Below are 14,283 nucleotides of genomic sequence, written 5' to 3'. Positions count from 1 at the left end.
GCAAGGTGGCTCAGTAGATAGAGTCAGCCCTGGAGACAGGAGGTCCTGGGTTCAAATATGGCCTCAGACATTTCCTGATTGCATGATTCTGGGGCAAGTCACTTCCCCCAACTACCTAACTTTTATTACTCTTCTGCCTTGGAACCAAATATTTAGTATTGAATCTAAGACAGAAGGTAAGGACTTAAAAAAAAATAGTCAGGGATGAAACGATATAAGAAGACATCTCCTCCTACCCCTCTGCCTAAATTGAAGAGAGGAGTCTAGAGGTGTCAAACATTGCAAATAATGGCATATTTTTTGTTCTGACATGCTGATCAGTTTTCATTTTTTTCTTCCTCTACTTTTAAAGAATATTTGTTGCATAAGATAGCTCTCTGGAAGGATGAAGGGAAAAATCTAGGGAATGTAAAAACAAAATATATCAATAAAAACCTGTACTTAAAAAAGGCACTAATTGTGCCTTCAATTCACTTCTATAAAAATTGGCAAATCTAACAAAGATAAACAAGAAGTAAATGGATCTGAAGAGATATAACTAACTTTTACAGATTAACAAAGTGAAATCTTAAAAATTATACATATTTTGTCAGTCTTATATAACCCTCTTACAAAAAATTATTGTGTGCTAGGGTATAAATAACTTATAAATAAATCCAGAAATTTGTGGTAGAGATTTAGAGCTTTCTGTACAAGCCTCTTTTTAATTTATGCTTTGAATATATAAATGATTTTTTATTTGGTTTTTAAGTTTGAAATAAAAAAATGAATAATTGCAAGACAGACCAGAAACATCAAATACATATTTTACAAATCATATTATAAAATAAAGAAAATAAGAACAGAAAGTTGGCAACAAAATAATGCTATCTAAATAATGAGAGCAAAAATTAAATTATAGAAACAATGACAATTATGACAATTAGAAAACATACCAAAATTTCTGGGATGAAGTCAAAGAAGTCCCTAAAGGAAAATAGAGCTCTCTGAACACTTATACTGCCAGAAGAGAGAAGACAACTGAAATGAGCATTTTTTCAAAATTATAAAACAAAACAGATGATTCCAAAGTAAATACAAAAATAGAAAATTTGAAAGCCAAAGAAAACTAAACAAAATTTAAAACAAGAGCTAAATTTTAATGGGGGGTGGGGGGGTTGACACCTAAATAATAAAACTGACAAACCAAAGGCTAATTTGATCAAGAAAGAAAAACTAAATTAATCAAGTCAAAAAATAAGAATAGGGAATTGATAATGTACAGAAAAGAAACAGTTATCTGAATATACATTTCAATATACAAAACAACAATTGATGTCTACGTAGCCTCCTTATAATCCTACAAGGTAGGCACCAATGCTGAAATGAAGGCTCAGAGAAATTAAAAGATCTGCCATTGCCACAGAGAGTATGCATCAGGGCCAATATTTGAATCCTGGTTTTCCTGACTCCATGGCTCACATTTTATTCACTAATGTATAAATGAAAATCCGTTATCCTAAAAAAAAGAACTAAATTTCCCAAGAGCCCACTGACTTCCTGTCATTACATACTTCCTGTAGACAGGGAATAAATATTCAGTGGGCAGTCCTATCTGCCTGTTTTTGGCATGCAGCCAGGGGTATTGGTGGTGAGTGAAGATTTTGAAAACGGCTAGCCAGCCATGGGCACATGGTCTTTATTTTGTATCCTTTTTATTCCTTGATTTCTAATGATATTTGATAAATCTCCTAAAATATAATATTTTTATTAAGATTTAATTTTAAATTTTACAGTTGATGACCACAAAGGAATGAAAAACCTCTCTCTTTTTTAAGATAGATTTTTTTAAAGCTATGTTTCTCCTGCCAAGGTTTTTCGCCCACCCCACCCATCCTCACAAACTCCGAGAGAACTCAAACTCTCTTTGGAGCCACTGCCTTTTTCTTTTCCTACTTTTTTTCCCCGACCACTCTCCCTACTGGCCAGGCTATTTTAGCCAGGAGACTCTTGGTGAAGAAGAGATAAGTCACTTCTCTCACCCATCTGCCTGAGTACATGTTCCTCAGTTCCTCTTTGCTGCTGTTCCTACTACTGCTCCTGCTTTCACTAGCTCCAGTTACTAAATCCCAGCGGCCTGCTTCTTGCTCATGATCTGGCCCTAGCACAGCCCCAGGCCCACAGAAATCTTCCTCCTGATCTCTGGCTCCACTCCTAAATTGGCCTCCCACAGAATCCCAACCCCAACCTCTGTTACTGATTGCTGACACCAAGAATCTAGGAGTCCTTGGAGCCGCTCCTCAGGGCAGATGGTAAAAAAAAACAACTGGGGTGTCTTTTTCCTTAGGCAACAATTGGCCTCCTAACTCCCTCTGGGGAAACTAGCATTTCACCTTAGGGGGGATGGGGAGAAGGGAGTTACTCTTCCAAATAGGAAGTTGATTACAAGCATGGCACACTCTATGAAAGAGCAGTACCTTGCCTATTTCAAAAAGTTTCTACCATTCATGAGTGTACTGATCCTTTTACTCATCTTGCCAGAGATTGAGGGGAGAAATTTATCTCCCTGCAACAATTTGCCATTTGGGCCTGCCCAGTCTGAGATTCCTAAAACCTGTTTTCCCTCGCTATGGGAAATCCCACAGTACTGACAAAAGGGATCTGAATGGATAGAAGTAAGGAACTTTAAGGAGTCTGGAGGTGAAATTTTAAGCCTTTTCAAACTCTATTTTTTTAAAATAAAGTCTGTATCTTATTGTATTTTGATGATTGTTTTAAGATTTTATTCTGTTGTTTTAAGTTCAAGTATTAATGTATTCAATACTATTCTGTTACACGGAATCAGTTTAATCTACTGTGTTTTTACTGTTATATTCTGTTTCCCTATAACTACAATGAACAAATATTATTGAATAAGCCCATATATAAAAACAACTTTTTTTTTTCCATTTTGGCTTTGTAAATTGTCACACAGATGATGAATGGACTCCGTCAACCTGGTTAACAACCTTTGGTCAATTTAATAAATACCTCAAATTGCTTTTAAGGAATCTTTAGACATAATTTTCAGATTTTTTTCTCAACTCTGATTGATCATTTTGCCTGCCCATTAGTTATTTGTAACAAGAGGTAAGGTTCATTTTAGTAGTTGAAGTGAAGTAAAATTATAATCCCCACCTCCCACATTTGTAAAAATGTGAATGGATAGGACATAATTGTCTCATACCAAAGGAGCTGAGAAGTTGATCCCAGGGCATGGTACCCCTGGATAGCTCCCAAAAGAGGAGCATCTCTCATTTTTAACTCCTCAGCTCATTTTACCCTTTCACCAGAATGTTCTCTAGATTCTTGGTGATGTTTTTAGACTCAACAGTGACAGTACAGAGGTTTGGTTTTTCTAGACTCCTCTGCCACATTTTTGTAATGATGGCAGTAATAGGTTTTTTAAATATCTCAGCCAAGGTTGAAACATTGCTATACCTGAAACACTTGTGACAAGTATCCATTAGCTTCTAAGTTGTTGGTTTTTTTTCTTTAAATGTTATATAGCAGACTCATGTAAAATATGATAATGGGTTTGTTTGCTATTGTCATTAAATAGGCTATTATAACTTTGGGGATTTTGATACTTTTTGAATGTGCATTACATTCTGTACTAATGTTCTTTATAAAAAAACGTTACTTTGTGAAAATCATTTGCTTGCACTCACAATGGATCATGGCCAGGTTTGAAGAGGAAAGAGATCTCATTTTTGGTGAGAAACCTTTGTATTGTAAATCTTGAAATTTCTCAGACTTGTGAATGTTAAAAATTTCCACATTGAGGAATCCTCCATTGGAACAAATTCCCTACTGGAAACATTCCCCATTTTGATGTGAGAACTCGCCAGGATCAGAAATGGGAGGACCTCTACTCCACCCGTACTTAAGACTGCTTTAGGGGAGAAAACTCCTTGCTAAACAATGAAAGTACTTGGACCCATGCTTATAATAAGGCAGGGAGTTCTTTGAGCCATGCCTGTTTTTAGAATTGATACAATGGGATGCTAGGTACCTATAAAGGTCGGGCAGATTTTCTCTTGATGGGATTAGTCGACTCAGCTGTGTTTTCTTTGGTTCAGAGGTACTGAGGGGATTAGTCGACTTAGCTGGAATTCAGATGGGCTGTCTTTTAGAAAACATCTACGGTGATTGGTAGATGGAAGAACTTGGGGGAGGTGACATAGGAAAAAAACCCTATATAAGAAAAGGAATCTCTTGAGCAAAGAGATCGTTGGAGATCCTTGATTCCTTGGAGATAGATCCTCTTGGAAGAGGCCCTTTGAAGATCTCTTGAGAAGAAGTCCCTTGGGAGGCCGACTCTGGCTGGAACTCCCTCTGGGGAGACTCTGTTCCCCAGACATCCTTGCTTAAAACAAATCTTGTGGTGAGTGATAAAAAAAACTGACTGATTCTCTCTCTCTTAAGACTCAGGTCTAGGCCATGTTGGCTTAAGGCCCTTCATACTTATACCTTTTCTCTTTTTCTCTCTTTCTTTGATTAATCATTGTATTGTTAATTAAAATCTCTATAAAACCCAATTGACTTGGGTATATTCATAATTGGGAATATATTCCCTGGCAACCACCTTATATTTGATTTAAAAACCAAGACACTGTAGTGAAACATATTTTCTGTGGTCAAACTTACTCACCCTCTCTTATATCTATCACAATTTATATCTTCCACCATTTTAACTCACTACAGTTTACAACATCAACCATTTTAATTATTACAGTATTCTACCTTTCCTTAGCTGACACAGTGTCAATGATTATAAGCTACATATTTTTGATTTTTAAAACTCTTATTGTTTTTGCTTGCATGTGCAATATACACTATTTCCATTTTTTTCTCTCCCTTTTGTATTTGAAACACGTCACCAGTATTGAGAAGATTTTTCTTTAACTTTTTTGATTTTGCAGTAATATAAATTTAAAATACATTTGCCCTAATGTCAATGCAAACCCAAAAAGCTTTAGACTATAAAAATAATGCCATTGATTGTTTAAAAAATTATGGGATTGTGATTAATGATTGTGTCTGATTCCAGGAGAAGGGGACAAAAGAGTCACTATACAGTGCCAAGGAGCACAAGGTCAACAAGAACCAAAGCTATCCAGTTAGGATTAATGAACTTCTAAGCCAATATGAAAGGACTTGTACCTAGTGTGAGACTCAAGGTTGTGGTGCTTGACATGTGTTAAGATGCAGGACGCTTTGTATCCACACTCTTTGTGAAATACTCACAGGCAAATACTGAAGTTTAGCTATCATCCTGGCTCCCCCTATCCCTGAGAATGGCGAAAAATCAGACCAAGAGAATGACACTTCCCTATCACACAAAAATCTAGTCCTTTTTCTCTCTTATAGTATGGCAATTTCCAGTAGTCTTGCCTGAAAATGGGTAAGTGAAATATTACTACATTTTGTCCTATAGACGTGTGGGATAGACATTACTTTTAATTGGACCCTGATTCAAGGACCTGTTATAAATTTTTTTACACATAAGACTGACTATAAGACTATATTTTATCTAGAAATTATCTTTTCTCTTTTATTTGGATTTTTTAATATTTTTTTATTTCTCTTGCTAATTGATTCACATACCTCATAATTCAGTCATGCATCCCTAAGTGATCCCCATGTTTTTCAATTACTCTCTTTGGAGGGTATGTATAATTATTATTATTCTAAATTGCAAAGTTTAAATTATTTTTGAGAGTAATTTTAGGTTAAGAAACATGCTACCTTTCCAAATCCAGAAAATGAACTTTTTGGAGAAGGCACCGTGAAGAAGCCTCCACAGACAACATCCTGTACCAGAAGATCCAGAGTGAATTTTGGGATGTGGTGATTTGAACTGTGTGGGGTTGAATGCATTTTGTTTTGTATGTATACACTTATGCCAAAGGGGCCTTTCCCCTAACTGGCTTTTTGACAATGTGTCTAGCAATCATTGGTTTTGTTCTCTTTTCCTCTTATTCTCAAATTATTGTCATTTCAAAGTTGGTATGTTTACAAGACCCACTGGAAAGACTAGTCTTCCATGGGTCTCAGGAGGGAATGTATAATTGAAAATCTGTTACCCTAAAAAAAAAGAACTACATTTCCCAGGAGCCCACTGACTTCCTGACATTACATACTTCCTGTAGACAGGGAATAAATATTCAGTGGGCAGTCCTACCTGCCTCTCTTTTTGGCATGCAGTCAGCGATACTGGTGGTGAGTGGGGATTTTGAAAATGGCTAACCAGCCATGGGCACATGGTCTTTATTTTGTATCCTCTGTATTCCTTGATTTCTAATGATATTTAATAAATCTCCTGAAATATAGTATTTTTTATTATTAAGATTTAATTTTAAATTTTGCACTTATCTATTTCTTTCTTTAAATTGATCACTCTATTCATATAAGTATTTCTCCATTTACATATTTGTAGCCAATGTAGATCTTGTTCTTCCAGTTGCTTTCTTCACTTCATGTTATTTCACATGGATTTTTCCAGATCTTCATAGTCCTCATTCAGTTTTCTCCCCAGGATTTTGATGATACCACTGTTGTAGTTTCCGTTCTATCTCTCTGACCAATTCATCTTAATTTCAGCTTTGTCTGATTCTTCCTTATATATGGACATGACTCAGGATTTTGTCTCAGGTCTTCTTTTTTCCTCTCCCTATAATCTCCATAATTTCATCAGCATGAGTTTATAATTATCATTTCTATGCAAATAACTCACTGGTCTATACATCCAGATCTCATCTCTCTTCTGATATCTATTTCCATCTCAAACTCAACATAATTAAATTAAAAAGAGAATTCATTTTCTTTTCTACCCAATCCTCCACTCTCAAAGTATCCTTCTAGTTACCCTAGTTTGCAACCTCAGAGGTTATCTTGAAATTCTTTACTTTCTCACTCCTCAAATAAAATGAATGGCCAATCTCACTGATTCTTCCTTCTTAATATCACCATCACATTCTCTGCACATGGATGGCAACTACCCTAATTCAGCCCCTCATTACCTGTATCTCTTTCCTCTCCAATTCATCCTCCCCAAAGCTGCTAAAGTATAGGTCTAATTCTGGCATGCTCCTATTCAAGAAGCTGCAGTGGCTCTCCACTACCACTAAAATAAAATTCAAGCTTCTGTGTTTGGCACCCCAAAACCCTCACAATATGCCTCCCATCTTTTCTTTTCAGGCTGATTTTAAAATTACTCCATTTCATATACATTATGCTTGTCAAATTGCCCTACCCAATGTACACTGTATCTAAAATGCTCTCCCTTTTGACTGTTTCTTAAAATTCTGTGACTCCTTGAAGGTTCAGTTTCTTCAAGAAGCTTTCAAGTTGTCAATTCCCAACCACTCTGTCCCATTTAGTCTCTCTGTATGTTTTAATATATTCTCTATTTTTCTTACTTTTGAAAATATTATATTCTTTCCCCTAAGAGAATTATAAGCTCTTTGAGAGCAAAGACGATCTTAATTTTATATTTTTATCCCCAGTACCTAACAGAGTATCTGTCATATAATAGAAGCTTAATAAATGCTTGTTAGCTAATCAACTCAACAGTCATTAATATTTATAGCATTCCATTATGTTGATACAGTACAATTTATTTAGATATTCCCCTGGACATGTGGTCATTTCAGTTTTTTCCAGTTCTTTATGACAACAAAGACAATGATATTATAAAGATACTTGGCCAGAGAGTATTTTTTGTACTCTCAGATATATTTCTAGTATCTCCCACACCTCACAATGTACAAAGTTCACTTTATGTGTATTCTCAAGGCCTCTCAAGACAACAGCCTTAATAATACTGCAAGGATACCAGTTAACAGTAGAATGAATTGGGTTGGAAGTTAAGGCTTTCTCACTGAATCTGCAAGGTGGAAGGAGTCACAGATCAAACCTTAAACCTGAGCTTCACCTACAACATTCTCAGACTCTAAGAATTTCATGGGAAATTACTATGTAATAAGGCAGCCGACTCCATCACTGGGCAACTCTAAATCCTAGGAAATTTTTATCCTTCTATTTGCCCAAACATGCTTCTCTGTAACTTAAACTCACAGGTCTTCACTCTCCACATTAGGACCAAACAAAAGTAGTTAATCCCTTGTTCAAGTGTCAATCCAACAGAACCTTACCTGCAATTCCAATGAAGACAGTCAAGCCAAAACAAATGAAGAACACAACAAAGACCAGGACGAAGTGGCGCTTGGAAAGGGTGTACAATCGCATAGGTGCCAACCTACAGAAAGCAAAAGTTAGTGAGTCATCATGAGTGGTGTGCATATAAGGAAACTGCACACAAAGACAATAATAAAGGTCAATCACATCTCAAACACAAGTAGTATTTTGTTTTTAGCAAGAAGCAAGAATAGAAAGGCCTGTAAGACAGTGAAATCTCAGTGAAGGAGGCTCACATAATAATATTCTCTGGCAGAAAAGAATACAAGGTGTCCCCAAAGAGGGCAGTTTTGAACCACTGAAGCTTAAAACTGCACTAAGTTTTTTGGAACATCTTGCTATTAAATTGATCCTTCTACGTAAAGTTAATGTTATTTCTTTAAGCTCTAAATAAAATACTCAATGCAAAAACTTTTGCTACTTTCAAGTTTCTTTGAGGAAGGAAAATCCATTCCATCCAAGGGGGAAAAAATTACATTATATCTTTATGACCTCTGAGAAGGAGAACGCAACAAAAGAGCATCCCTCAAGTAGACACCATATCTTGAGGTAAAAGTTGTTGGTTGGGGTGTTCCTAAAGCTTATGGTTCCCTTACTGCTTGCCTCATAAGGGTATGGGGCAGCAAGCACCTAGTAAGCCTTAAGTTGCTATAAAAATCAATGTGAACTACTATTATCATAACACCCCCAATCCCACCCCCATCCTGGACCACAAGATAAGTCTTCCATGAAAATGCAACTAACTCCCACTTGAGAAAGGGCTCATAGCTTTACTACTTTGATGGGCATACTAGTTCATAATTTTATGCTATTATCCTCTAAAAATTCATTTTCAAATTAAATGCATTTAGTCAAGTCATTCACAATTGAATTATTTTTCTTCCATTTACTCACTCTGGATTGACACTGGAGTTTTAGGAACTATCCTCTATAGAGAGAAAATTAAGTCTTATGCTCTTTGGGATAGGGGACTGGGGTGGGCTGAACTCTTTAAAAGGCAATTGCCTAAATGCTTCACTGGAGGAATTCTGAAGGGTGTGTCAAGTTTAAATAATGGACAGCTTGTTGTGCATAAACCAGTTTAAATATCAGTGGATGAGCGGATCTTTTAAAAGGATAGTTTTTAAGAGCAAAAATTAATGCTTGGCAAGAACTCTAGCAAAATGAGCATGAGGCTAGGAACCAAGAAGTCCTTCACAATCACACTCCGATTTATTTGTTCACTTCCTATGGTTCAGCCAAATGGGCTAATTTACTACTGCCCCATACAAAGCATTCCATCTCCCACCTCTGGTTTGCATAGGTTGTAAAATTCTGGTCTAACAAATCCCTCTTCCTTCTGCTTTTCAGAATCTCTAGCTTCCTTCAAAACTTAGATTATGGGCCACTTCCTACATGAAGTCAAATTATATCTCTATTTTCTACACCCTAGTTGCTACTGCCTTCTATTTCTAATTTCCCAAAATTGTGACTTGGCATATATTCTTTACACATAGGTTGCATCTACTTATTGTTTTCTTCCTAAAATTTTTTTCTCTCTTCCACCTCAGAATATAAGTTCCTTGGGGACAGGAACTGTTGGTTTTTGTCTTTTAAATATCTTATATCCTAGTGCCTAGCAAATATTTAATGATTTAATTAATTAATATTGCTGAATTAATTTTCCCAAATCTGCTCTCAGGGAAACTAAGAATTTGATAGTCTAGGGCTATCTCTAACTATTTTGGGGCAAATCACAAGTTTGATGTGCAACAAAAAAAGAGAAAAAGAAAAACTAATAACAGAGGAAGAAAGTAGAAATATGAAAAGGAAAATAGGAAGAATATACTAGAGTGGGAGATTAAAAATTAGTTTTACATAATTTTCAACTCCTCCTTCCCTATGAATGTTTCAGCACTAAAATAATTTGTATTTGGTTGGGAAATAACTTGGACACACCAAGATTTTGAGGTCCCACATCTACTCACAGGATTACACCCACCACTACCTTTCAAATAGATGAAATCCAAGAAACTCATCTAAAACAAAGTCAAGTTCCCTGAGTCTGCAAAGTGGCACTAAAACTTACCTTGGGGAATAAGATAGTGGGTCTAAACAAAGAGAGAAGCTACTACAGTGATCCTGGAATCCAAACCAATCAAGATTATATAGCTAACATTGACTGGAGAAATTCTAACAAATATCTCGCTTCTTCCAAAGTGTTTTTATTTTTAAGCATAGCTCTTCTTATAGAAAAACCTATACTTGCTTTAAAATGAGTCTGATGTTGAAATTTAATAGGAGAGTGAATGGAAATAACTCACTGAAGAAAAGGATACTTTAATCAAGAGCAAGCCCAGCCACATACCCCTTAACTTCCTTCCTATTTATTTCTACAATGCTACTAAAAATAATTTGGAAGTAAGTTTTTGGTTTTTGTCAGAAAAGTCTACAATCAGTCACGTTTACTATGTTTACTATGCCCTAGATACAATTGAGAGAAGACAAACTCAAAGTATCTTGAAAGGGCAACTTTTGCACAAGAATCATTTCAAGCATGAGTCTTAACTGGAGTTTAAGGGGTTTATGAACCTTTTAAAAAAATATTTTATTTATTTTATTTTTAAAAATTTTTTAATTTTTAAAAATTTAATTTTAATATTTTAAAAAATTCGAATGGCTTCATTTCACTGTTTCCTTTGTAATCTTATGTATTTTATTTTATTGAATACATTAGGGGTCCATAGGCTTCACTAGCCTAAAAAAGAGGTTATTTTTGGTTAAAAAAAAGTTTAAAACCTCTGTTTTAGCCCCACTGATGCTAAAGTACAGTTTTTCTCTTAATTGGAAGAGGGTTTTGTTGACATTTCCAGGTACATGCAATTGCTTCTCAGTGGCTTTAAGGGTCTCACTGGCAATCATATATGCGTGTATGTAAAATTTGTGTGTTTATATATATAACATACATATATACACATATGCTAAACAAATTTGTTCACTGAGGGGGAGGAGGAATTAAGGCAAATTGTCTCACCAGATTTGTTTATTCTGTGGTTCACAATGACTTGGGGTGCCTTTTCTGACATTTTCCCTTAGCAAGGCCCCAGGATTTAGATTTAAACCACTGCCTTCTATGTTTTATACCCAGATTTCTATGGTGAGAAAAAACATCTATCATTGAGAAAGCTAAGAGAACTCCTACACATAACTGATAAGTAACAAAAATCTGTGTCCTCCTGCTCACTAAACCAATATGATTTGATTGAAAACAGAGGGAAAGTTTATTTACTTTAATGATATCCCTCCTTTGCAGAGAAGTAGGCAGCCTGAGTTGAGCCAAGTCTGTAGGTAAATATGACTTGTCCTTCAGCTGGACTTGACCACCGAATCAGACAAATTCTGCCAGCTCTATATACTCCTCTATCCTCTATATGCTACATTACCATGCCATTTTTTTTTCAAAGTTCATGTGTTTCAATATTGACTGAGATTCAAACTTTGACATAAGAAAAAAGAAAAAAACATAAAAGTTACTAGTTTGGGTGATGATCAAAAGCAATTTAACTGACCTCATTGCCAAGACTTCAATTTTAAATGTCATAAAACACAGAAGTTGCAAAACCTCGTAGAAGCACAAAATGTTAGAGTCCAGCTCCTTCATTTTACAGATGAAGAAATGGGTATTCAAGTGACTTGGCCAAGTTCAAAGAGTAACAAAGCTGAGACTATAACCTGAAGAACTACTGTTGCCAAATACTGTCACTTTTTTTTTTCCCAAGAAAAAGGCTGAGAAATATAATCGCTCTTTTCAGGTGAGTTTATAGAATCATAAAATGTAACTTTAGAGGGCTTTTTAAAGGTCATCTAGTCCAAACGCCTCCTTTTACAGATGAGGAAACTAAGGCCCAGAGATTTTAAATGATCACCCAGGATATCATAGGTAATAAAAAGAGCTAGAATTTGAAGCCAGAAACTCAAAATCTAGCACTCAATTCCACTAAACCATACACAGATGTAAATGCATGTCAAGATGAGAGGACCTGACATAGCATAATTTCCAAGGAGAAAAGAAAAGGTTAGTACAACTCAGTCATTTAGAGCCATCTCTGTGTGTCCTTTTACCTTCCTCAAATACTGGGTCTATTGTTTACTTTCTCAGGTTGAAGAGTATAACACTTCTTTTTAACAATCTACGGAAGGGAAGAATTTGCAACTTCTCATCACAATCATGAAGCACAGGGTATTTTCGTACTGAAAAATCACACAAAGTATCTTTTATGTGCACTCACGTCACACTATTCGCAGGAAAACCTGCCGATCTGGAACAGATACTGTACCGAGATTCTGAGGAACACCAAGAGTTCCCCAAGCAGAGGCTGAAAGCAATAGGAAGAAGATATTACTTAGAGGAAGAAGAAAACTGAAGATGAAATGGAAACAATCATTTTTAAGGTAAAGTTTAAGGCTTGAAATAGAACATTGACACCTAGAAAATGAAGAAATATTCAAAGAAAGGGAATGGGCAAAGAAAATGACACAGGATCATACTTCAGCATTTCTAGGCAGGCCTACACTAGTCTCAGGGAAGCTGATCTTTGGTCTCCTTTCAAATCCCCACAAATCATAAATAAATACCTGGGTTCGGTGACTGTACCTTACTTCACTGAGATAAAAGAGAGGCAGCATGAGCAGAGAGTGCTGGGCTCTGTCAGAGAGACCTGCATTCAAGTCCCGACACTGACACTGAGTAGATTCCTGATCCAGAGAAAGTCCTTTGACCTCTCAGTAATCTCTAAGAAATCTTCTAAGATCAGTTGCTGCCCTGCATTGGTGGAGGGAATTCCTTTATTGGGAGTTCACTGACCCTATTAAATCTCAGGCTGGGGCCCAAAAATAGCAATAGCAAAAAAAAAGTTTTAAAAATGAGGAAAAACAAAATAAGCAACCTAGCCTGGAACATTAAGGTGGCCCCAGCATTAAATTGGCTGAAAGAATCTGACCAAGAAAGAAAAAGCCAACTTTTGCCCTCAGCACTCCCTCCTTTAACTCACCCCAACAGTCAGCGCTGCCCACAGTTAACATATGGAAGCTCTAATTCTAGTTTGTTAGCAGGGAGGACATGGGACTGACTGTAATAACCCTATCAGGCAGTGTTCCCTGCTCCTCTACAGTTCTCGCTGTTCTATACTCCTCCTCTGAAAGGGCTACAAAGATAAAAGTCTGAAAAACTCAACATCATCTTATTTTACATAGGTCACATGTCTAAAACTGCCCCCCTAATACAGACTGCTGTAACAACATGAAAACTGATTTAAACTCTCAAAAAATTAAGGGAAAGAGAAGGAAGAATCAGACACACATTTTTATCAGCACTGTCCTAACATTAACTGCTGAGGTGTGTGCATCTGCCCTAAAATAACCAGAGTTGTGTTTTCTCCAATATGTCCAATCATGTTTTCTGTAACAGTCCAGGAGCCCTTTTCTAATTCACATACTGCACTGATCTGGGATGCATCATCTATTTCTCTTCCCTACTGAAACTCTCTTGGGATTCTACAAGTCAAGCTAATTATATCCAAGATGCCAAGCATATCTTGATAACCAAAAAAGCTTTTGCACTAAGCCTGGCAAGTTGCCACACAATGAAGAACATTATTTATGTCACTGCTTTGACATGATAAAGGATCTCTAATTTCATAGAAGATATTCTCTCCAAAGGAGGCAAAACATAATTCCATCTATGTCCTGAATAGATCCATTCAACAAGCATTTTCTAAAAACTACCTTTCAAGCCCTGGGAATACAACAAAAACTGAAAAATCCCCTCCACCCCAACCCTAAGGCCCTTAGAGCCTTATTACCCAATCCACTTTTATCTCAAAGTAGGTATTCCCTCCAAGCACACAAAACACCCTCCATCTGTGCCTGCCTTCTCATCCTTTAAGATTCTTGGCCATGTGTTCCCATAAATTCTCCACAAGACTATGCTAAGGACCTTCCTCATAAACCTCTTGATAGTGAACACCAAAAGAGCACCCTCTCATTCCATGACTAGCATACCATCTTTTCCACTCATAAAGCTCT

At 36.3% G+C, this 14,283-nt stretch overlaps 1 protein-coding gene across 8 annotated transcripts in view; it reads right to left on the bottom strand.

Annotated features, from left to right (window-relative positions):
- The window catches only part of TMEM181 (transmembrane protein 181), a 119,346-nt gene that overhangs the window by 53,712 nt on the left and 51,351 nt on the right, over positions 1 to 14,283 (bottom strand). For 6 of the 8 annotated variants that reach the window (XM_001381353.4, XM_007484830.2, XM_007484831.3 and 3 more), the window contains exon 2: positions 8,178 to 8,281. In XM_001381353.4, the coding sequence (XP_001381390.1) occupies positions 8,178 to 8,281 (104 nt within the window). Of the gene's footprint in view, positions 1 to 8,177; positions 8,282 to 12,488; positions 12,576 to 12,834; positions 13,986 to 14,283 lie in introns of those variants that run through there. The other 2 variants (XM_007484829.2, XM_016428991.2) reach the window with 2 other exon arrangements.

This window comes from Monodelphis domestica, chromosome 2 (genome assembly GCF_027887165.1).
Source record: "Monodelphis domestica isolate mMonDom1 chromosome 2, mMonDom1.pri, whole genome shotgun sequence".
Lineage (NCBI taxonomy): Eukaryota > Metazoa > Chordata > Mammalia > Didelphimorphia > Didelphidae > Monodelphis > Monodelphis domestica.
This window is presented reverse-complemented; position numbering and strand designations above follow the sequence as displayed.